Source organism: Neopelma chrysocephalum, unplaced genomic scaffold (assembly GCF_003984885.1).
Source record: "Neopelma chrysocephalum unplaced genomic scaffold, ASM398488v2 Primary Assembly neopelma1_63, whole genome shotgun sequence".
Taxonomy (NCBI): Eukaryota; Metazoa; Chordata; class Aves; order Passeriformes; family Pipridae; genus Neopelma; species Neopelma chrysocephalum.
The window spans coordinates 11301773-11326987 of record NW_020897720.1 but is presented as its reverse complement, the minus strand read 5'-3'; the positions used below and the strand labels follow the sequence as shown (position 1 = coordinate 11326987).

The 25215-nt window shown below is 43.7% G+C and overlaps 1 protein-coding gene across 3 annotated transcripts; it reads left to right on the top strand.

Moving 5' to 3' along the window:
- The first annotated feature begins 6384 nt into the window (after nucleotides 1–6384).
- On the top strand, nucleotides 6385–24886 carry CANX (calnexin). Of its 3 annotated transcripts, none has more exons than XM_027682350.1 (15): nucleotides 6385–6454; nucleotides 14202–14390; nucleotides 14853–14926; nucleotides 15452–15510; nucleotides 15733–15874; nucleotides 17171–17252; nucleotides 18676–18868; nucleotides 19713–19902; nucleotides 20641–20754; nucleotides 21244–21400; nucleotides 21712–21927; nucleotides 22339–22458; nucleotides 22562–22700; nucleotides 22843–22934; nucleotides 23521–24886. In XM_027682350.1, exons 2-15 carry the CDS (start codon nucleotides 14205–14207, stop codon nucleotides 23572–23574), a joined length of 1818 nt encoding a protein of 605 aa, XP_027538151.1. In that variant the 5' UTR covers nucleotides 6385–6454; nucleotides 14202–14204; the 3' UTR covers nucleotides 23575–24886. The 3 variants fall into 3 exon arrangements, with proteins under 3 accessions (XP_027538151.1, XP_027538152.1, XP_027538150.1); XM_027682351.1 differs by lacking the exon at nucleotides 6385–6454 and adding an exon at nucleotides 6460–6547; XM_027682349.1 differs by lacking the exon at nucleotides 6385–6454 and adding an exon at nucleotides 6935–7093.
- Nucleotides 24887–25215: the final 329 nt, after the last annotated feature.

Below are 25215 nucleotides of genomic sequence, written 5' to 3'. Positions count from 1 at the left end.
GGCAGGCGAGGCCAGGAAGGGTGCGAGACGGGGGCCCTAAACCACACGCCCTGTGCGAGTGCCTGGCGCCGTCTTGGGAGGAGAACCCCGGGCTGGGTGGGAGATCCGTAGTGCATTTTTGCCACCAGACGGCAGCGGGGAGCTGCGGATGGAACAGCGGGTGCTCGGCAGGACCTCCCCTGGGAGAAACAGCAGAAGGAGATTTTCTCTCCACTCTCAGTAACCTGCCTGCTTAGAGTCCCCTCGTCCAGCCCCCTTTGCTGTCCTTGGGAAAGCACAGGAGACACCAGCTTACAGGGAGAGTAATTTTCTTATAATTTTCTTCGGAACATGAATATGCATCAGCCTTTTTTTTCCTGAGCAATAACTATATGAGACAGGAAAATAAAAACATCAGAACAGGAAGGTGGGGATGGTCTCCAGGGGCTGGGATGCAGAAGCTGCCACAGGTTGGTGAAGCTTTAGCTGTGGGCACTGCAACCCTACCAGTGCAGGAAGGGGTGTCCTGCCTGCAAAGGGAAGGATCCCAGCCTGGGATGAACGTGCTAAAGATCTTCTGGCTGCTCCTTGAGGCAGAACTTATTTGTGAATGCACAGGTCACCTTCCTGCCAGATGGGGTTAGGTCAGGAGACACCCCAAGTAGTGGAAGGAAACACAGACCACTGTGGTTCAGGGATCCAAACCCAGTACTGGCAAGGCAGTGGGGAGAGAGCACCTCTGACCAGCCTGGGGAGCTGCTGGTGATGGCAGAGAGGTGGATTGGTGAGCTTAGTTAGAATCTGATGGCAGAAAACAGCTCTTATGTAATTTCCATTTATAGGGAAATATTTTTACCTGTTTATTAATAAATTTATGTTGTAACTGAGAGATGGACATAAACCCTCAGCACACACAGACTTACTGCTGTCATCTGCTGTAACCCTCTGGAGCGAGCACAGGCATGGATGCCCCCCTGGCATAATATCTCGAGCAGGGACTGCAGCACTGCTGTTGTTTTGGGAGAGGGAGCTAAATGTGCCAATCCCTCTGCCCTGCAGCTCCAGTCCGTGACCCAGTGGTTATTGGGGACACAGTGAGTGCTCATGAAATCCTTGCTGGCTGGTTGCAGCCACTGTGGCTGCAGTGCAGCTGTGCCGTGTCCCCTCCCTATGGGCACGTGCTCCTCCTCACATCTCACACACGACTGGGAAGGAGCTGTTTCTGGGAAGAGCTCTTCCCTGGGAGGGTTGTTTCTCAGAAGCAAGTCCCTCCTGCATGTTACTGACTTACAGAGCTCTTGATGGCAATTGAAGAGGTTGTCAAGCTCAGTTTTCCACCTGGGCCATCCACCAGGAAGATGATGCTCCATACCAGGGGCAACTGAATGGGACGTATGTCCCACCTGGACCATTGTGGCTGATAGTGGAGTATTTTAGCACCAACCTGCCTTCATCAGTATCACTGAGTGTCAGAGGTTCCATTTCACAAGTTGTTCAAGCATATCTACATCTGTGCTGCTCCTAAAAAAGCCAGTTCTACGAATCCAGCAGAGAAAAACCACATGCCTTTCAGCTGATTTCCTTTCAGCCGATTTCCTTTCAGCTGAGACAGGTGTCCAACACCAGCCATGGCACAGCCACAGGAGCACACAGGAGGAAGCCACATGGAGGGTGACATGCTGGTATGATAAAGGAAACAGGCTCAGTGTAAAACCACATGCAAGATTTAAGTGAAAACAGCAGTGAAGTGTAAAACATAGGGATCAAAAAACAGCATGCAAAGTACTGACCACATCTGGATTTCTGTCTTCCTTCAAAGAAGAGAGTGATGAGGGTTTTTTGGCCGGACACAGACAAAGACCCACTGAAACGACTGAAACGTTGGTTTTCTGTTATTCAGCCTCTTCAGCTCTAGGAGCTGATGATTGCAAATGGGAGAGTAGCCCATCTGGAGAGGTTAAGTGCTACTAATTCCTTGTTTATTGATTCCAGTAAATTGGGATTTGGACAGGCCAGAGGTTCGAGGTGGCCTTGTGCTATTTACATGGCATGTCAGGAATGCAGCAGCTCTATGTGATTTTGCCTGTTTTTTGGTGGGGAAGGCAGGCAGCTGCAGAGAGGGAGCACTGTGCTGGGGCCAGCTCAGTTATTCAGGGCTGCACCTGGTCCCAGATGCCTGGCTTCTCCTGCAGGGCTGGAGGAATTCCTGTCCCCTGAAGCCAAGGGGTGAGTGGGGTGAGGATGTTGGGCTCTTGGAAAATCCTGGTCATGGGACCTTGACATGCCCTGGAGCAATCACATTTTGGCATGGGAGAAGAAGATGCTCCCTCCCTCCCTCCTTTGCTCTCTGCCTCCCTCCCTCCTTTCCCTCCCTTCCCTCGCTTTCCTCCCTTTCCTTACTTCCTTATCCTGCCCCTCTCTCCCATAAATAATATACCCATTTACCTCTTTCCTTTCTCCCTAGGATAGTGTATATTTGAATGGAATTTCAGTTGCTATTAAGCACACCCAAACGATCTGTCAAAACTTAAGATGTTTGGAAACTTCACTATTCAGAACTGCAAATATTTTTTTTCCCTTCAAAACAAACAAGCAAAAGCTTCCTTGGCAAAACAACTGCTTCCAAACAAACAAACAACCAGCCCTGAGCCAGCAAGGCGGTACTGACTCACAAGGGAGGTTTGAGTGCTGTAGAGGAATTATCATGGAGCCATGAGCAGCTGGGGGAGAGCAGCTACTGTCAGTCACTACCAGCTCCAGTGGATCTGAAATGAGTGAGCTAAAGTGGAAAGATTGTTTCAGCACCGTGTCTCTCTTTTGGCCTCATCACTAATAACACTCATGGCTCCTCTCTGTGCCCTCGTTCTCAGTGACCTGTGGGAATCGAGAATTTTCTCCTTTGCAAAAAGGTTTGGGCATTGCTGATGCCCTCAGGACACCAAGCTGGTGGCAGCCTGTTGCTGTCGCTGGTGAGTGTTTAGCTGGTCAGAGGATGCCACGTTTAAATCTCAAGGGTAATCTGCATTTCCTTAGTTAGGTGTGTTGCAATCATGCTCAGATAAAAGTGCCTCAAGTGTGAGATCCTCAGGGAGGATACAGTTCTGGCTTGAAGGCTACTCTTAAGCAAACCTACATCCAGTCTGTGAAAGAACTGGTGGAAAAGGGGCACAGTGGGAACAAAGTGGTGCCCAGTAAACTGGTGGAATGCCTAAGAGAGTTGGGAAAGCTGTGTACAACCCATGGTAACCATCAGGATTTCCCTACCTTATGTCAGACTAAACCTACACTTACTGTCTTGTCTTGGGCAACTCTGAGTTTCTGAGTCCCAGAAGTTTTCTGTAAAATTCCTCTTCACAGGGACACTTTCCAGCTTGTGCAAATGGTATCAGATGGATGGGTTACCTTCTTCCCCCCCAGTACTGTGTCTGCCTGTCTCCTCCCATCCGTGAGTGTTCTGCTTCTGCTTCTCTTTTGGCTTTTTTTTTATACTTATCTGCCTCGTCTTGTTACAGTTAATTTATAACACTTCTTACATTGATGTTTATTAGCTCTGAAAATGGCAGGACTTCATTATTTCCTTTTTAGACACTTATCATCCCCCCATTTTGATAATGTTCATGTATCTTTTCCCACTCTTTTCTCAGGCATGCTCTCCAGAGATGCCATTGTAAAGAAATATGTTTTCCATGGAAAGCATACCAGGGCGTGTGGACATTGCCCCGTACAGAGATGAGAGCTTGTCTTCCCTCCTGCAGTTCAAAGTTTGAAAGAGCAAAAGTCAGTGCTCTCCTGCTGCTCATCTGCCTTGCCTGCCTGCTCTCTGCCGGTGTGGTGTCCCTCACGTCCCCCCACTCTGACCTGTTGGATTTTCCACCTACTTCTTGCCAGTTTTCCAGAGGACAGCAGTCTGAAAAGATGTACTACTAGTGCTTGAGATGCAAGGGGAGCTCTAGCAATGTGGCAATGCCCTGCAGGGATTAAGGAAGGAAGAATTCTTTGGAGAGGGAATTAAGGAAGCACCAGTGGAAAGCCCAGGAGGTTTCTCAGTCTGGTAACTCTCACAGCAAGAAAAGTTACCCAAAATGCAATCATTCAAAGCTGTAGTGCACTTATAAGCTGAGGATTACCTCTCACCTCTGATCTGTGCTTATTCAGGCTCTGCCAGTCTCACCACACTGACCGATTTTTGCCTTTCCAACTTTACTGCCAGAGATCAGCACACTCCCCAGGTGTTTGTCAGTAGAACTAGGCAAATCTCTTTCAGTAAAGCCTGAACACACCAAAATGTTTTTCCTTGACAATGTCATGTTTGCCATGTGGTATCTGCCATGCTCTTTCTTTCATCATCCCTGCCCTGGCAGTCCAGAGTCTAAAAATATCACCTTCTCAGCTGCCAAAGCAGTTAAATCTCTGTGTGTGTTTCTTCTGTTTCCTTTATTCATCTTTTTTGTTTTTCTTCTGGATTATCTCTCTCTCTTGTGTTGGTTTTGTATTCCTTTTATCTAAGTTCAAACACCTTGAAAATCCCAGCATAGGATATACTTTTAGCAGTTTCCATTTTTTTTTTTTTTAATTATGTTGCTCTGTTCCCTTGGATGACAAAGCAGCACAGGCAGGAGCCAGCTCCGGGACTGCCTGCCTGTGCCATGATTCAGCAGGTTGTAAAAGGAAGGAATGTCTTCTCTTTTGGGAAAGGGTGGGAGAAAAAAGGGAAGCATGCATGACAGACGTGTGTGTATATTTGACTTCCTGGTGTTTCTGTGATTGCAGCAGGAATATTACACTGTCCTGCAGTTGTGTTGGAGTTAATAAAGTGTTTCAAGAGAGGGGCTTGAAAGATATTTGGTGGAAAAATGGGTTTAGCCTAGACTGAGGAGGGAGCTTGCTAAAATATATTGCTTTGTTACTCTTAAAAGTATTCCTCTGTGGTGTTTTTAGGTTCTTATTTAACGTACTTGGTATCTCCTGTGCTGCTATTTGTGTGGCTGTTGCTATATTGTTATAGTCTGTGGCTATTTTCCTGCCTGTCTGTCTGCACCTTCTCTTTAACCTCTGGGTGCAGCTCAACAGGGAGGTTTAGTAGCCAGCTTGGTGGCTTTCTGGAAAAATGTGTTTGATTCCAAACTTCAGTGCAAGCAGGGATTTGCTGATTTCATTTATGCTGAGCCTTATTTCTGAACGCCGGGGCCCTGCTTGCATTGTCCTAACGCGGTGGAATTTTCTCCGTGGGGAGACTTATGCTGCTGACTCATTGCATCGACTCAAAACAGATTTATGTTTACAAAGGGGAAAAACACCACCCTCTTCTTCCTTACTTTTTCCTGCCCTTCCTAGCAATATTGGATTTAGTATTCCTACAGAATACCTATCTCCTGGAACATGCTGCAGCCCGCAGCCCACACGGGCGTTTACTTTGAAATGGGTGGTTCATGCACAGTTTTCCATTGAACTGTTCTCAGCTGGAGCAGCTCAGAGACAAGTTTAAAGAGTTGTTACTGACAGGGTACCAGGAGCCTGTTTTCCTCACCGTGGGTCCACATTCCCTGCCCTCCCACACGGCTGCACGTGTGGTGGGACACAGGGATACCTCAACTTTAATCTTGTGACAGTGGTTTGATCCCATCAAACCCAGCACCTCCTTCAGCCTCTCCATCCCACTTGGCACAGCAGGGGCATTTATTCCTGCATTCCGCTGCGTTTCTGTACCTGTTCGATGTACAAACGTTGAGCGTTTAACAGTATTTCACCTCTTAGAAACACATTTTGGAAATACAGCCCTGCTTAAAGCTTCTGGTCTGCTGAGCAGCACTACCATGTCACAAACCCATTGGAGCACGTGTTCACCATTTTATTGAACCCTCAGCTTGTAATTGAGCGAAAAAAAGACTGGGCACACCGAATTTTCTGAATAGGCAGGAAAACCCAACCCTCCTTTTTTAAAGAGCTAAAGAACGAGAAGACATAAAGACTGCTTTCCAGTTTAACAGGAGGGTGTTGTGCGAGGCGGGTGAGGGCCGTGACGGAGGTGGGCGGGGCGTGAGGCGGTGCTGGCCCCGCCCCCGACCTCCCCTTACCGCCCCCTACCGCCCTCAACGTGCCGTCCGCCACCGCAGCGCCTCTGGACCCAGACCCGTTGAGACCCCGCCCACCCCCCAACGGCCTCCTCGCAGCCACCCAATCGCGCAGCACTTCCTGCACCGCCACCAGCCAATAGCAGCGCTCCACGAAGGGCAGCGCCGTTGGGGGCGTGTTTGGGGGCGGGCCGGCCGCTGAGCGGCGTTGTCGACGGCCAATCAGAGTGCGGGACCCGCGGCCAGGGGGGCGGGCGCGCGTGCCGTCCGCCAATGGGAGGGGCGGAGCGCGGTGGGGCGGGGGTGGGGTCGACGCGCGGCAGAGAGGCGGGCGGCGGGCGCGCGGGCACGTGACGGAGGCGAGGGGAGCCCGGGGGCGGTGGCGGAGGCCGGGGCGGCGAGGGGTGAGTGTGTCCGTCCGTCCGTCCTCTCCCTCCGCAGCCACCGCGGCTCCGGGACATCGGGGCGGGGGAGCGGCGAACGGGCTTGCCCGCGGGGTGAGGGCGGCGGGGCAGCCGGGCCTGTCGGGGGGCGTGCGGCGGAGCGCGGCTGGGCCCCACGGGGGGCGGCGGGCGGCCCGTGCGGGGCCTAACCCCGGCCCCGGCCCCGTGCGGGGGTCGGTGGAGACCCCCGGGGGTCGGGGCGAGGCTCCTGCGGGCGGGGGCGGGCGCGGGGCTGCAGCGGGTCCCGCTCGGCACCCGCAGGGCTCGGGGCGGCCCAGGGGGAGCGGCGGCTCTTGTGGTAAGTTCTGTGAGCGCCGGGCCGGGCAGCGGTTGGAACCGGGGGTGCTGGGGCCGGGAGCGGCCTGGGGCCGAGGGTGGGAGGTGGATGTGGGCTGGGGATGTGGTCTGGGTTGGGTCTGGCTGCGTGTTCCAATGTCAGAAATAGCCGTGAGCCGCCCGAACGTGCTCCCCGTGAAGCCCCGCAGAGGGAGGAGAGGAGGTGGGTGCGGAGCGTGTCGTGGGGCCTGGCTCGGGCTGAGCGAGGGGAAGGAGAAGCCTCTGGAAAGGGTGAGCTTGGGACGCAGAGCTGGAGGCCAACAGGTGAGGTGCAGACAAGGAAGGTCTGAGAATTGAGAATCTGAGGGGCTTATAATGTGCAGTTTAATTTTTGCCACCCAAATATTGTTCGTGTGGGGTGTCTTCAAAATAGTGTATAAATGACACCTCAGTTCTCGTTTCTGGCTGAAGATTGTGTTGTGTGCTTTTAAAACAAAATCCCCCCCGACCTTTGAATTAAAGCATGTACAGCCCACTGCTTTCTTGCCTGTTCTGATTCTAGAGAGTGAACTTTCACATGCAGATTTGTGGTTAAGAACTTTCTAGGCTGCAGAAAGAGAAATGCTGCAGGTGGTTTGGTTGTGAGGGGAAACAGACACGTATTAATGGTAATAGTAATATTAAAGATCCAGACTTTAATATGATGAGTGTTAACATAATTAATGCTGCAGCATTTCTGCAGAGCACTGTGGAAAAGTCATTCTGAAACTTATGTAGAGTATGTTAGATGTATGAAAACTGGTCTCTAGGCATGTAATGCATTTCTAAATGCAGTGTGTTTACTTAACGTTGTCAAGCAAGCATAGTTAACACACAGGTTTTATGGAACAAAATTACCCATTGTGGTTTTGGTTGTTGCTAAAATACTGCAAGGAGATAGCGGAACTATAATAATGTATGAGGTAATGCAGATAAAATACTGGTTAAATATAGGTTGAAATGTGTTACTCTAGTTTCACGCTGATGCACTTGACTTAAAAGACCACCTTACCATGGATTTGGCCATATTAGATGGGCTTGTCCAAAACACTTAATAAAACTAGGAAAAGCTTGTATTAAGTCTTAGTATTTCTAGTTTTAAAAAAATAACATTTTGAAGAAGATATTTGTACAATTCACAGGCAATGTCACAAGCTGTTTGTAAGGTGTAAACTGTTTCTTGGGATCAAATGCCCTCCTAGGAAAGGAATCTAATGCGAAATAGTAACAAAGTTTCCAACTTCCATCAGATTACTCTGGCATTTGGTGTACTGCAGCACTTCCCCCCCAGTAAATGAATAAATCCTTTACTGAGAATTTGCTGTGATTTGTACTTAGCCCTGCCCTTTACTTCCTTTTCTGGCCTTTCAATTTCTGCCTCTGGTAGTAATCATGGTGGCAGCCTGTTCTTGCTGGAATCAATTCTGTAGCAGGGCAAACTTGAATTGATTTCTAGGCTTGATGGTCTGAAAGATCTTGGGGTGCCTCCAGATTTTCCCCCACCTAATACAATTTTCCTAGCAGCCCATCTGTTTTATGGTCAAAAAGCCTCACGGCTGTGTCTTCACCCTCCAAAGACTTCCAGTTCTGCTGGAAGGATATCTCTGCTGACAAACAGTATCTGCTGTTTGCTCCTGTACTGTACCCGCACTGTTGTACATTATTTTTAGAAACTGGCATATTTGAAATGCCTATTAAAAGCAAGCCTTGTTGTTGTCCCCTTTCACACCTAATCCCTTGCCTGGTTTGTGCTCCTTACAACCCAAATAAGAGGCAGCTTTTTCTGTGGGGCTCTCCAAGAGAGGTTTGGCTAATCCTTTCCAGGAGACCTTTTTTCCTCATGTAGCAGTGTATCCCAGCCACCCTCTCCTTAAAAAAAAAAGGGGGGAAGGGGGGCAAACCACTCCCACAGAGAGCTCTTGCCTCTGGGCCCTGGTAAGCAAGGTGGTTTTGCTTTAGCCTTGTCTGCTGTTCATTGAGTTAGGATGCTAAAGGCAGAATCTTCACAATGCTGGAAATTTTCTGGCTGCAAAACTGAATATATAAGAGGGAAAAGTATTGTCTGCATCATATGAATTGCTGCATATATATGAACATAATTTTGTTATACCCCCCCTTAGAGGGGTGGTAGGGTACAATACTGGGAGTTAATATTACAGTGTTTGACCTTACAGTTGTTCAGCTTTGCTGTGTGTCCATCCCCCAAGTCTGCCCAAAGACAGGTCAGGCAGGTGCAGGTGACAGACCTGTGCTTGAAACCGTGGCATTAAGCTGACTCTGCTGCCAACAGCTTTGTTTCCTTTATCCTTGGCTACTTTATCTCATGGTCCTTCCACTTGTACTGCTACAGCTCTTTGCTTTTGCTGGGTTGGCCTGGGGTATTGATTCAGGGTTAAAATAACAGGGCAGAAGGACTTCGAGCCATCTTAAACCAGCTGCTGGTTCATCATGAGGCTGTGTAAACAGTTACCCTGGCACCGCAGAGGAGGCAGGATGTGGAAGGCAGAGAGATTGTGAGCTGTACAAGAGATTTCCTCTGCTCTTCAGTAGTTCTGACTTTAAGAAACTAGTGCACTACCAAGTAGGGTAACCAAGCCTTTACTCAGAAACCACAAAAAACTCATTTGAGAGGGAAAAAGGGTACCTGTGTCTCAGCTTTTCTGTTCTTGTCTCTTTGCATTTTTTTTGTGTGTTGTGATGAAATTTCCTTACTTTTGTGTCTTTAAATTTTTCTTCCCTAATTCTTGCCTTGTATGAGAATGCATTGTGCTTGTTTTTACTGGTGTGCTTCTGCTGTAAATACCACACTGAAATCCAGTGTTTGGAACACAGGACTTTGCTAGCAGAATTTGCTCTTCCCATGCTTAAGTCACTCAGCTGAGACTTCAGATGCTGCTGAAATAGAAACCACTGATGCTCATCCAGTTAAATTGCAGAGGTGTAGTTCATAGTAAGTGACTTATTTTTAGTAAGACCCATTTAATGGGACTGTTAATTCTTTAAAAAAATAAGTAAGTAGTAAACTACATAGCCAGTAGCCATTCATATGTAGTTATATATTCTGAAATATGCTGTGTTAAGAACTGGCTTGATGAACCAGTGAAATAGATTAGTAACCAAGGAGATGATTAAACTGGTTTTGCAGGCTCTGTTTGACCTGACAGGGAAGTTACTAAATAGTATGTTCTGGAAGTATGACAGCAGAGGACTTGAACATCTTTTTTGTGAGCCCTTTCACTCTCTGTCCATGGGACATGTATATGTTAGAGAGAATGGTGACAACTGTTGCCTGTATGAGCCAAGTGTTTCCAGTGTCGTGCCAATAACTGAGAAGAACTTTTCCCTTTATGCCCAGAGAAAGGGCAATTCTAAATAAAAATTAGTCTCTGAAACTGCATGACTTTCTTGAAAACCTTGAACTCCAAAGGTAGCAATCCCTTAGCCACGTGTTGAGAGTGCCACTTTTGGGGCAAGAAGCTGATTCTCTCTCTGAATCTCCAATTTGGTTTCATTTTGACTTTGTAAAGTCTGTAGTGCAGCTCTTCCAAGTGTCTCTTTTCAGTACTCTGCTATAGGTCCTGTAAATTCCAGGGGAAAGTACCTCAGCCTTTTGACAGTCAGGTGAACAGTTTAACTATCAACTCTTAGGTTTTCTGGTTTAGAAGCTGGCTGTGGGTGGGCACAGAGGGAAAACAAGTCATCTGTAGCCCTGGCAGTGTTGAACTCTCTTCCTAATTTGTACTTTGGGATTACCCTGCAGTAGTTTTCCTTTCGGTCTCAGTGGTGTGCCAGGGTCTGTAAGTGTCTGAAGACCGGATTTAAAAAAAAGGAGATGGAGTTTTAGTCATCTCTGGCTTGAAACGTTGTTATGGTGAAAGGGAGGGTTGCACTGAAGTAGAATGGAGACGTCAGAAGCTCTCACCTATTATGAAAGTGTTCCTTTGTTAATGGCTCTCGGCAATTGCATGATCAGAAATACACCAACCTTCAGAAATACTGCACAGTTAAAGCTGAAGAAGGGAAGTGCAGGCAGACTAAAAAATGGCTAACAATGGCACTTGCTTGGAAATTGGACACTTCTTCAAGGGAGAAGTCTGATCATAATAGAGTAGGTGGCTGGGTGTCTGAAGGTTCAAACTACATTTTAGGTGACTAATTGAACACCTGTAGTTGCCAGCAACTTAAAACTCCACTAAAATTTGATTTATGCCTGTTTTGTATAAAACCTGAGTTTTTTCTCTCTCCCACTCCCCTCATCTTCTATTTAGGAATAACCTAATTTACTAAGGCATAATTGTGTTTATGTTGTGTCCCTAAGGGTTTTGTGAAGTGAATTTGAAATTTTCTCCTGTAGCAGTACATCCATTATGGATAGAAGTAGCTTTTTAAATATCGAAAATGTGTGCTTCTCTTAGATTGCTCTTCTGAGAACATAGTGTCTTTTATTTCTTTATAATTCAGTCAGTTTGTGTATTGTAACAGGTTAAACAGAATAAGGAGCTTGGCATGGTAACTGGTAGTTGCAGAAGAAGCTACCAACCTGTACTCAAGGTGTATGAATGGTAGCTTATGTTGAATTTGGGACTGATTTAATATGTAGGAAATGTCCTAAGCATCTTTCTGTAGGGATATAAATCTGTGACTACTGCTTGCCAATGATTATATAGAGGTAAGGACATGGAACTGGATTAGCTTCTCTTCAGGCTTTTTTAGCTTTATTTTTTTGGGGGGTGAGAAAGAACTAATCTTGCTTGGAAACTTGATCAGACAGTACTTCTCTCTTGAAGCAAGAGTCGGTGAGGCCTCAAATTTGGACAGAAATTAACTGATAAATGTAGACTTGCAGGGTAGATACTGTGGCTGTATCAGGAGTACAGATGTGCAGTGCCAAAGCTTCTGCCCCTGCTGTGTGGTCACTGGCAGAATTGTCTGGTTCCACTAGAATGCTTTGACAGAAGAATTTCTGGAGCAGCCTTGCAATATGAGGCCATGCAGCTTTGCCACTTGGGTGCAATCATTTGTCAGCAGCAAATGGACTTTGGTAAATATTTCCAAAGGGTTGTAGTTGGGGGGGGATTGTGAGGTAGGTAATTATTAAATATGGAGTCAGTACTGGCAAGAAAGTTGTGGGGGATGATTTAATTCTTTCACCAAAACTTTATTGCTGGTTGGCTGGTGGTGAGATTGCTTAAGGGATTACTTGCATGCTAAACCATTAATACCCTTTGCACAAGGTTGGGAGGAGGGGTGCAGAAATTGCTCCCTTTTAGAAGGAGAGGAGAGAATTGGCTCACTTTTAAATGTAACTTCCTCGTACCACTTTCCAAGTCATAAAGTGCTTATTCTATCTACATAATATAATTTGAAAGCAGTTATAAAACTTGGGGTATAATCTTCCTGGATTTAGCTCCATTCCAAAAGCACTTGGTGAGGCCCTATTGGTAAGGTAAGACAAAGTGGAACCCTTTCCTTGGAAAGGTGTCCTTCCTTGTGCCATCTCATCTGTTCTTGCTTCAGTCACACAGGGCACACCCAGAGCTCTAAAGATCACTTTCTCAGATGAAATTTCAGGCTCATGTTTTCTGTATTGGTTTTGTGCTGGTGGACATAAGTTTATTCAGAGAACATCTTATCTGTACAAGAAGAACTTGAACCTTTGAGGGTACCAGTGGTTTCTTGACTGTTCTCATGCTTTGGTTTTGTGTTGTGATTTCCACACTAGTAACAAGAGCTACAAACTGCTAAAGAGTCTGAAATTGTGTTCAGTTTTGGCTGTACACTGCACTAAAAAAAACAAGTTTTGCTTGTATATAACAGCCCTTGAAAGTTTTTGTCAGCTACTCCTTCTGGAATGATTGTCCTTTTGGCTCAGAGGTGTTTGGGTGCAGTTGCCTGAGCTGAGGGGGGAGGTCTGTGCACATGCATTTGGACAATAATCCTCAAGGCCATCGCTATTGTTGGAAAACTGGCTGCAATTGTGTGTTGCTGTAGTGACAAACTGGACGTGACCTCAGCACAAGTCTTTAAAATACAGTTTCTGTTGTACTTATGAAACATCCCCTCTGTCATTAGAAGTAAGTTAAAGAATAGTCTGAGAATGGTGGATCTGGTATGCAGTGTAATTTTGGAGTATCGGGTAGTGCTGATAAGCCTTTAAGTCTGTAAATTCTTTTAGTTGCCTAAACATGCTTCGAAAAGTTGAAAGTTTGTTTTCGAGCAGAATCTTAGGCCCCTACAGGCACTGTTAACTCTGCTTGAGTTATGTTTGTAAGTCTACAGGGCTACAGCCTGAGGCAGGAGTGTAAGGGAAGGAGGGGATGTTTGGATTTATACTTGCTTTCAAAAAGAATTAATGTCAGTCACAACTTTGGTTTTGGAAGAAAAATTTGGAATGAGGCATAAAGGAGAAAAGGTGAGGTTGTAGGTTTTTTGGGCAGATAAAACTGAGCAGCACTCTAGAAATGTTGCCTTCTGTATCAACATAAAGGTACAGTAATCTTACGTTTTTCTAGCAAGAAAGTCAAATGGAAACCGATTTTACTTACAATGTATTTTAAGCTATGGCTTGCCAACATCTACCATGTTTTAGGTGTGACAAATGTTTTAGGAGCACCTTATGAATTAGTTTAAGTGTCATATTTCAATTCTGTTAAGCCTCAGTTAACAGCTACTCTTTGGTCATCTTGTTAAATTAGAGATTGAAAGAAGGGAATCGAATCAACCGTCTGTTTCTCCTGGGTCTGCCTCAGTAGCCTCAACTGCTTATAGACATCTGCCAGTAGTATCTATGACTGTTAGCAGTAATTCCAGAATAAAACCTGGGGAAGGGGGTTGGTGATTCAAAACACCAGAGTTCCATAATTGAAAGGACAAAAACATATATTGAACAGGAGATGAGGATTGATTACTCCGTGGGTTACTCTCTGCTTGGAAGAACTAGAAAATTGTGTTTCAATTTCTGAACTGAATGAAAGCTTCAGTTTCTGCATGCTGCATTTAAAGTCCTTCATAAGCACCAAATAGGTTTTCTCCTTAGGCTTTTGGAGCCATGTAAGTTGTGCTGTTGTGTACATGTCTGCTGTCCTGCTTGTGGGCTGTGACAGCGTAAGAGCAAAATGATGACAGTTCTGCAGCATAGTTCTCCACTCAGTTAACATCTGTTTTGTATTAAATACTTAGCTTTATGTTGTATTCCTCTCCAGCTTTTAGAGCTGTCTCAGCCAGCCAGATGCAGTAAATAACAGGGCTGAAAAGATAAGTTTGCACTTTTCTTTCCGTGGCATGACAAGGCACTTCACCTGTTGCCTTGGATGCTTGGGTTTGTACTGAGAAGCAACACGTCGTTCTGTGTGCAGTGCTGGCTTGACCTCTCTGCCTTTTTTTCTGTATCCAGACCATGGAGCTGAAATGGCTACTGTATGTGACCCTGCTAGCTCTTGGGATCCTTGCTGCCCAGGCACATGATATGGATGAAGACAATGATGCTGATGATGTAGTTGATATCGAGGATGATTTGGATGATGGCATTGAGGAGGTAGAAGAGTCAAAATCTGAAACAAGCAGTCCTCCTCCAGCTCCAAAGGTTTGGCATGAAACTTTTTTTAAAAATTGAATAACTGCTTGTCTTGAGGTTAATGTGAGTCTGATCAGAGTTGTCTTTACTTTGCTAACCTTTAATATGTTGTGATGTTATTGAAGATGTTATCTGGGAGTAGGGCTTAGATTTAAGCTTGGGTGCTTTGTTTCTATTCTCATGTCCCTCAGATTCTTCCAGAAGACTTAGATCTAACCTTGGAATGTGTGATGTGATTATCAGGAGTTAACACTAATATTCCCAGCTAGGTATATACTTGAGTTTTAGTTGAAGGCAAGAGCACTACAGCTTGGCACAAGCAGCAATATTTATGTAACTTCTGTATTTATGTTGCAAGGGCATCCAGGAGAGCTGTACTTGAGTGTAGAGGAGGAATGTGAGCTTTATGTGCCTGTATTTCTGAAGGGAATTTGTCTTGAAAGGTGCATAAGTGCCCCTCTTTTCCAATAGGTTACCTACAGGCCCCCAGTCCCAACTGGTGAAGTGTATTTTGCGGAGTCGTTTGATAAAGGAACTCTGGATGGGTGAGTATAATCTGAAGGATGATTCAGTACAGCAAACAACTTAAAAGTCTTGGTGAAAGGCAATGAAACCCTCTCTGTGGAGGTAGTGTTATTCAAAAGTGAATCAAAGGGCCCTGGTTGGTGAGGATTTACAGCAGTGCCTTTTTGAGGCTGGCTGTTAAAGTGCTGAACTAAACCAGTATTTCCTTAAGCTCTAATAACAAGGGGCAGGTGAGGCATACAAGTGTAATGGTTTAATCCTCATCTGACTTTTACTTTCCTCAGATAAATGGGTGGATGGTGAGGTACTGGTTTTACTTTTTTGAACAAGAGTGGGACACTATCAGGAGGCCGTGATCCTTCTTTGGGGGAGGGAAGTGGCAAATGCAGACAGGTTTGCAGGCTTGGGAGTAGAGCTCTTTGGGGGATCAAGACACTGGGATGCAGTCATAGGACAGCAAGGGATGTCTTATCTTAAAGGCAGGATTTTTAGTGTGTGTAAGGGAGAAAGGATGGGTTTTCAACCATTGGATGTCTGTCTTCTAGATGGATCCTTTCCAGAGCCAAGAAAGATGATACGGATGATGAGATTGCAAAATACGATGGTGAGTTAAATCCAGGTTTTGGATGATAAATGTTTCTGAAGTCGTTTGTCATATCTGAAGAAGAGGTGCGAGGCTTTCTTTTCTGTTTCCCAACTAAAATATTCATTGGAGAAAATGGAAGGAGTATTTATATACCTGGCTAACAATATGAAGTTCTAATTTAGACAAATGATCCACTTGGAGATTTTAGAAACCGGTAACATTGGGTTAATTTCTCCCCAGGTAAATGGGAAGTCCAAGACATGAAGGACACTAAGCTGCCGGGAGACAAAGGGCTTGTACTGGTAACCCGAGCCAAGCATCACGCGATTTCATCCAAACTTTCAAAGCCATTTGTGTTTGATACCAAACCCCTTATTATACAGTAAGTAAAGGATAACTTGGTGTTCTCTTGTTTCCAGAATGACAGGACAGCAGGCTGAGGTTAATTCCATAAATGAGCTGTTGTTGACTGCGGGTCTACATGACATAAGATGCTGTAACCTATTATAATATTTAAGTAAGAGGAGAATAGTAACCCAGATTCCCAAAGGGAAAAGTTGGGAACAGCATGGTTCTTTCCGAACCTGAAAAAGGAAGAAGTCTGTGTAAACTAGACTTGGTAACCTGTCTTATGGCTTCAGTTCACTTGGTTTAATTGTAGTAACAAGGTCAGGCAACTGACTTTTGTACTGCTAATAGTGGAAGTCCTTGTCCTTTTGAACAAAAGCTGGTGTGTATGTAGGTCAGTGCACTTTATTATGCAGTAAAGTGCCCCCTGTTTCTGAGGTGGAGTGGACATAGGGGTAAAGATGCACTTGTTTCCTCCTTCCTCTGTCTTCATTCATTTGCTGGAAAATGAACAGCTTGTGTAGCTCTGTTTGACCACAACCGATGTAGAAGAATCTACTTGGATGTGTGTTAGACCAGCAAGTCAGGGGAAAAAATAATTCAGTGAGAACAGTTGAATTATGGATTATTATCAACTTTATCAGTTTTAAACAAAGAGTAAACTAATTCATATTTGCACAAGATAATGAGTTGGTCGCTTTGCTTTGCATGACTGTTTAGTTTTGGCTCAAAATACAAGGCTAAAAATAAATCCCAGTGGTCATCCATTCCAGCTGCTGGCATTGAGAGAGGGTCAAGCATACATAGCCTATTCCTGACAGAGATGTTTCGCCTTTTTTCAGGCTCCTTGGCATCCCTAAATGTTCTGATGTTTGCTTATAACCCTAAAGGGGCTTCGCCTAGGAGCCAGTTGTTTTCCCTTTGGTAGTCTTGCAAATTGAGTTGTCTGTCTGCCATGGTAGTTGTGGGCAAAATAATTGTCTCACCTCAATCTCTATTGCAGTGTCTGATATATTGGAAAGCTTCTTCTTCTTTCTACTTATAGATCATAATCTTCTAGACCAGCACTCAATTTCTTTAATCTTTTCTGTCAGGTCAAGTCTTCTAAATCTTCAGGTTTTATTTTTTCTGAGGCCCTTGTGAATATTTTCTCAGTCCTTAGAGTGTAGTGTGTATTTTTAATATTCACTGGGCAAGTGATTTAAAACAAACAAAACCAAAACAGCCTTACTCTTAATTTGTACCTAAAAATTGTAATTGTGTATTACAAAAGTAATTTTTCCTTGTGTATAACATGTTCTCTCCCCTTTCTCTCCAAAACTAAAATTAGGTATGAGGTAAACTTCCAAAATGGAATAGAGTGTGGTGGGGCCTATGTGAAATTGCTTTCAAAAACCCCGGAGCTGAACCTGGTGAGTAATGTTACTACTTTGAGTATTAGCTGTGAAAGAAAGGTTTTTCATTTTGCTGCTTCCTGAAGAAACCTCTTCAGTGAAGGCAGTGGGACCTCATTGCCAAAGTACTTTGCACTGAGCATTTTCCCAGTGTTTCCAATTGGAGAGGATAAATACTGAAATGTAATGGCCCCTTGAGTGGAAACTCTGGAGTTCCCTGGTAGCTGAGCAGTTGCAGACCTTTGCCAAACTCTGCAACACTTCAGATTTCCCTGGGCTGTAGGACCAAGGAAGAAGTGCTTAGGAGAGTAGCCCGTGTATGAGGAGAAATCTCTTCAGGAAACTCAGCACAGAAGGAAGATTCCATGTTTCATCTTCTAAAACAGACTAATGCAGATAACTAAAACTATACCTTGCATTTTTGCCTTGTCTTTGGCATGTGAACCTATGTGAGTTACTGGGTATATTTAAGTCTTGAAGTTGGACTGGATACAATCTCACATGTTCAGCTGCACACATGACCTGTATAGAACTATTTGCTTCATAAATGACCCTTGAATGCGTTGTCTTAAAATTGTGGTCGATGGAAGAGACCATGATGCAACTCCTAAGGCTTAAGAATTGTTTTCTATCCTCTCAATCATACACTTCCCTTGAAGTGCCTCTTCAGACAAAGCTGAACTGCTGGGTCACCTTGCACAGGTTTTTGTAGCCTGTGGGGGTTTTTTTGCCTTCTTCCTAGACTTTATAGGACATACCTTTTATGGCTTGTTACCCATCCTTCTTCTTTCCTTCTGCAGTCTCATTGGAGTTGTATTATTAATAGAGATTCCAAAGTATTTAAAAAAATCCAAAACAACCACAAACACCCAGAAGATTTCTTGGCTGCCCAATCAGTTTCATATGTGCATTGAATTTTAAAATAACATTAGCAAGAACAAAGAGACTTGCAGTGTTCAATAGTGAAATGATTATATCCAGTTAGATATCAGATTGAGACAGTACCTCAGCTCATAAATACAACTTGGCCTCACTTTTAATGCTGCTTATCACTTTGTGTGAAAGAAACTGGCTGGATTAGCTACTTACTCATTCTTTATTGCCAGTAACTGATACTTCTATGTTGATAGCTCTTGAAATACTTTATTGTAATATACAGATATACTTAAACGTTGTGGTTGTCACTCACACTAATCTTTCTGATAACACTTATATAGCTGGTGTTTTCCATGTGAAAAGTGCAGACCAAAGGTGCAAAATGAAGTAGCTGGGATAATTCTGGTGTTTTTTCTAGAGGCTTATGTGAGCAATACAAGCTTCAGTGTAGGGCTTGATATCCAAGTTGCAGAATAATTTCTAACGAATTAGGAGTTCTTATGCCAGGCAATGACTTAAGTTGTATTTCAAAATGATGGAGTGAAGTTTTGCATTGTTTTTAAAGGACCAGTTCCATGACAAAACTCCATATACAATAATGTTTGGCCCTGACAAATGTGGAGAGGACTATAAATTGCACTTCATCTTCCGGCACAAAAACCCAAAGACTGGCAAATATGAGGAGAAACATGCAAAGCGTCCAGATGCAGACCTGAAGAGTTACTTTACTGATAAGAAGACTCATCTTTATACTCTAGGTATGGTGACTGTTAAACGTGCATGTTAATAACTCCAACATTTCCTGAATCAAAAGCTCATGAAGTGAGCCAGATAAACAACTGAGTATTTGTGGCAATGCATCATACAACTAAAAACCACTTGAAAGCTTCAAATGCAAAAACTGGACATCTCTACAAAGGCTTATTTCATACTTATAGGAGGTCTGGTTTTGTGTAAGAAAGGTCATGAGACCTTGAACTTAATACTTAAAGGAGAACTGAATTTCAGAGACTATCTGGGATAATCATCAGCATTTATGAACTACCTGAATACTGCCCCTCAGTAACTTGGGGTACAGTGTGCTTTAGATTTAGAGGCAGAGTGTTGTTTTTGCTGCTTTTGTAGTACCAGACAAACTCAGGGGTTCCTGCAATAGTGTCTGCTATATTAGCTATGACTAAAATCTTCCAGGGAGTACGTTAGCTTTTCCCACTGAATAAAGTAGTGAGATTAAAATCTTGTTAGTCAGTAGTAGGAAGACTTAGTCTTGAGTAGAATGTGAATATATACATTGTTACTACTAAAGCAATACTTACTGTGCCAAAGTCAACTTGTGGTAACTGCTAAAACACACTACAAACCTCTCTGTGCTTATAGCATGTTTGAAGTAGGACTCCTGCCATGAGTCTGCTTTCTCACAAGGTGAGATGTGGTACATCACCACTAGTTATACTTTGGCATAAGGAGAAAGGTCCTTAACAGTTCTTTAAAGCAGTTGTTGGGTAGGTGGTAGCTTGGATTGTGCAGTGGGGATGAGTGATGCTTTATGACTCATACTTTGTATCATATATGGAATGACTACAACAACTTTTTTCCTTGTAGTCTTGAATCCTGATAATAGTTTTGAGATACTGGTTGATCAAACGGTTGTCAACAGTGGGAATTTGCTAAATGATATGTCTCCTCCTGTGAATCCACCCCGAGAGATTGAGGACCCAAATGACCAGAAGCCTGAGGACTGGGATGAGAGACCAAAAATCCCAGACCCAGATGCTGTTAAACCAGATGACTGGTAAGCTGATAGAGGGGTGGGATTGAGGGAGTCCTTAGCCTGATAATTTGGTCCTGATCAAAGTTTCTCTCAGATGTCTTACAGAAGGTTTTGAGTCTTGTCCTTGTAATCAAAATACAGTCAGTTTAGGCATCTTAGCAGTGCTTTGGTAGACAAAGGCAGACAGGTTCCACATCCTCTGGGAGTTTCTATTTAGTGCTCCTTTTATTCTGTTGACCACAGACAAAGATTTTACAGAAACATCTATGCTAGCTGTTGCTTTCATCCATGTGAGATCCAAAGATGAGCTGCAGCAGGTGTAACTGAAAGCTGTTTGTAGTTGTTTGTGTAATCCCTTAGTTTAAAAGTGACTGAAAAATCTGATTCCCTAAATCAGAAACTGATCCTGGCTTTCTGTCTTTGAGCCAGTGCTTTGTGAATGACAGATTCAGTTTCAAGCTCAAGTGTGTGTTTGCAGTGACTGCCAAGATATGGGATTTGCTGTAATATGCTCTTTCTAGATTGGCTTTTAAAAAATAAGTATTACCTTGCAGTGAGCACCATGGTGTGCCATGAGGCACGTGTATAAGCAACAGATTGCAAGGCAATTCCTTTCTGAAATCGTGGTGTTACCCTGTCAGAAGTAAAGGTGGCTGGCTGTCTACATCAGTGGGCTTGTTCAGAGTCTGTAGAATCATGCCTTGGGGTTAAGAGCTCCTATGTGCTGTGTGTGTTAATACATGATGTTCTGCTCTCCAGGGATGAGGATGCTCCTGCAAAGATCCCAGATGAAAACGCTGTGAAACCAGAGGGCTGGCTGGATGATGAGCCAGAATATGTAGCAGACCCTGATGCTGAAAAGCCTGAAGATTGGTAAGTTTACTGCCTGTTGCAAGCGACAGCAAATATTTCATGGCTTTGGTACTGACTTTTACGAGTATAAGAATAGCTGGTTCATTGCCACTTGCTAATGAAGTTGCCAATTCAGGCTGTTTTGCTTCAAAAGAAGAAGGCAGAGTTGGTTTGAGGCGTTTTGTCCTGCATTCACCTCTGCATTTTTCAACTCTTCTGTGATTTGAAGCAGAATGAACAGGGCAGGGATGTTCATCTTGCAGTTGTACCTACTTAGAAGGGGCAGTGGGGCAGTCTGTGCTCAGAGACTGGCTTTTGTTGAACCTCTGTGCTTCAGTTAGTCATTGAAATCCTTCTTCCTTCTGCAGTATATTTATCTACAGACCTGTGCTATACAAAGTTTCAGTATCTCCATTTTATGGTAGGAGTATTAATTTTCCCAGGACTTGCCTAAGTTTTATGCTGTATGAAGGCAAGGGGTGGACGTCAAAACTGAATTTTCCTTTGTAGGGATGAAGATATGGATGGTGAATGGGAGGCACCTCAGATTGCAAATCCTAAATGTGAGGCAGCTCCTGGCTGTGGTACCTGGCAGCGCCCAATGATTGACAATCCGAACTACAAAGGCAAATGGAAGCCTCCTATGATTGATAACGTGAACTATCAGGTTGGTGTTTTCCTTGCATAGGCTGGTGTCCAATGCAGCATTTCTCTGACAAAAAGCAGCATGATTTAGATTCAGCAGGTGTAATTAAGAATTCAAATGCTGTTATAATTTCACTGTGTTTCAAGTGGACAGATTCAAAATCCTTTCTTACCAGGATTCACTTCTTTGTATTGGTTTCCAAAACCTGCTAAGTTGCACCTATAGACATTGTAATTAAGTGCAAAGGATTGTTATTTCTCTCCATTCAAAGTGGGCTGAGAACTAAAAGTTGTTTTCTATTAGGTGAGGCAGAATGTCTTTTGTCTTTCTAGGGAATATGGAAACCTAGGAAGATCCCAAACCCAGATTTTTTTGAAGACTTGGAACCTTTCAAGATGACTCCCTTCACTGCTGTGGGACTTGAGTTATGGTCCATGACATCTGACATCTTTTTTGACAACTTTATCATCTGTACTGAAAGAGCTGTGGCTGATGATTGGGCCAATGATGGCTGGGGACTGAAAAAGGCAGCTGATGGTGCTGCAGAGGTGAGAGATGAAAGTTTAATTGTGCTGCTGAGTGGAACAGTAGAAGCATTGCTACTGTTCTCTCCCACAGCCTGTGTCAGTGTATACCTGTATGTGCCAAGGCTGAGGGTTATGCTAAACCAGATTGGAGCCTTAATTCCTAATTATAGTATGGTAATGGTTGCTATAAGTAACTATGAGTACTCACTGCTCTCTTTTGAGTTTTCGCTCTGATAATTGGACTGTTTAGCCTAATTCTTAATTTGTAAACCATGAAAAAAGTACTTGTGCAGGTTAGCTTTAATTTTTTTTGAGGTACGAAATACAATGTTTTAAAGTTGCGAAAAGTGTATTTGAAAATTCTGTAGCTTAAACTTAAGTGCTACAACTTGCTGTATGGGATGAAATCTGACAGTTCCTTTTGTCTTACAGCCTGGTGTTGTGGGCCAGATGATGGCAGCTGCTGAAGAGCGTCCCTGGCTTTGGGTTGTCTACATCCTCACTGTGGCTTTGCCAGTGTTCCTTGTTGTCCTTTTCTGCTGTTCTGGGAAGGTAATGCATTTCCTCTGATAATTAGTGTCATGTTTAAAAAGAGGTTCAGTAAAATGTGCCTTAATGCCACAAATAATTGCCTGGGTTTGACTTTGTCTTTTAGAAACAGCCAAGTGCTGCAGAATACAAAAAGACTGATGCTCCTCAGCCTGATGTGATGGATGATGAAAAAGAGGAAGAAAAAGACAAAGGGGAAAAAGAAGAGGAAGAGGAGGAGGAGGAAGCAAATGAGGAAAAGCTGGGTAGGTAAACTAGATAATCTTGAACAATATTCTCCCTGACAGAATAAACCAGCAGGATTGGCAGACATGGAGTAAAGGCAATGGTGAACTGAAGATAGGTCAGAAATGAGAATGATAATTGTTTTTTTTTAATTTCCCTTAGAAGAAAAGCAGAAAGGTGATGCTGATCCAGGAAATGCTAGTCAAGAGGAGGAGGAAGAGGAGGAGGAAGATGACCGGAAACGTGCATCAGAGGTTAGAGTGCTTGATCTTTGAGGGAAACTTGTGCATTTTTTTCCTTAATTTATGTAGAACAGACCTTACTACAGTGTTAAGAGTTAACCTGGCTCATATGATGCTCCCTCCCACTAACAGAACTTTGGAAAACTTAATGACCCTGCAGAATAGGAATTGCTGTGGCCAACTTGAGCAGAGCTGGGCACTTTGCTAAAGGCACTGCACAGAGCCTGCCTTGACAGAGGAGTGGGACTGCAGGGACTGCATCTTCTTGAGGCAAAAGGCTTCTTCAGCTTTGTGTGCAACCAGGATGTGACCTTTTAGTGCTCCACACTGACATAATGGCTGACTTAAAAATGGGTGGAGTGTTGAAGGTAAAGGATTCTCCCAGCAGCAGAAGCTGTTGAGTGCTCCCAGCAAACAGCGTACATCCCAGGACTTGGCTGTTTACCACGAAGTAGTTACAGCAGTAGGTCCTTTCAAAAAGTAAATCCTGATGTAGAAGTGAAAGTAGATTATTCTTTGTAGATCTTCACAAAATGGGTTATTAAAGATAATCTTAGGTTTTATTTCCTTGATATTTACACAAATTACTTTCTTGCAGGAGGAGGAAACTGTGAATAGATCACCCAGAAACAGAAAGCCAAGGAAAGATTGAAAAAAGTCATAAGAACTTGATCTGTGATTTTTTTTTTTGTTTTGTTTTTTTTTTCTTTTGTTTTGAAACATGGTTCTGGGAGAGGACCTTGGACACCTTACATTGAAACTTGGACAAACCTCAAGATTTCACCATCCACAGGTTCCAGTCACACTATCCAATGTAATGGAGTGTCTAGCAGTAAAATATTTGCAATCATCTGTTTTAAAGAGCATCATTCCTGTAGAAAGAATGCATTTAATATAATGGGCTGTGGATTTTGGAATGTAACATAACTAACCTTTTCATTTTTGGTTTTAAATATTCTTTTCTGTTTTTAAGTAGATTGGTAGAATTTTTCCAGTCTCAAACCTTGGCTTAATTTAATATATTAATTAGTGAAATATAACAATGAATCTTGAAAGTGCTAGGTGATAATGCAGTTTTATAACTAGTTTTTTTTACAAATATGTAAATTCCTAAATGCACCAATGTCTTTATATCCCTTAAAATTTGGTAATTGTTTAAAGAAAAGTTATCAATGTCTTTGACAACCCCTCTGCCCTCAAAAGAAAAAAACTAGGGGGGATGTATGGGGAAACAAGTAGTGAAACTGTAATTAATGAACTTCATTCTTTTGGGGGGAGGGGAAAGAGGAAGAAGGGGTGGAAGGAGGGGGTTAGACAGTCTATAGCATATGATACTGTGCATGGCTAAAGCCCTGTTAAGTGTTGACAAACGATCTGGGATTTGGAGTGGGTCATGTTAATGTGGCATTTCATCCTGCAGACCTTGCAGATAACCGATTTTGTTTGTTCTTGAGCTCTTTTTGTGAAGCTGAGGGTTTGGGGGGAGGTGTGGTTAGGCTACTTCCCCCTTTCCCCTCTGCTCAGCCACCGATTCTTTCCTCTCTGCGTGAAGATACAACTCTTCCTGAGAGCAGCTCTGCCTCAGTTGCTGAAGCACTTCATGTTCAGCTCATTGTCAAGCTCGATTTCATAGCTAGGCCTACTCCTTTCCAGGGTCCAAACACTGAATAAGACAGTGTCCCATATCCTCTCACTGTTGTCACTGTATGTCTACTGTAGAAATGGGGGAGGTAGGCAGGTACACAAGTTGAACTGAGTATTTGTTAAGGAAAAAAAAAAAGAAAAAAAAACACAACCAAGATGTCAGTATTGTAGGTGGGGAAGGAGCATGTGGAATATCTTAACTGGTATGTGAAACTGTTTAAGTCCTTTATCTGCTCTTCATGTAACAAGTGCATTCTAAATTATATTGTGAATGTTAGGGAGTTCCAATTCCAGCTGAATAAATTTTTTTAAAGCGTTGAGTCTACCACATTATACTGTTTCAAACACTTTTTTTGTGGAATGCAGGTGAGCACTACAAGAGCATTACCTCTGAAGGTGAAATGGATGTAATTCATTACACTGTACCAAATATGTTGGCGTTTGGATGTCTATATAGATAAACTTTTGCCTTTGTTTAGAGTGAAATTAAATGTCCTAAAATTACTCTTCTTGCACTGAATTTAAACACTCCAGTGTTGTTTGGTCATAGGATAGGTATAGTGTAGGGAATAATTCCCAGGGGTTGGGGAGGGAAGAGTGTTCCAATTACCTTGCAAACGATCTAACCAATTACCTTGCAAACGATCTA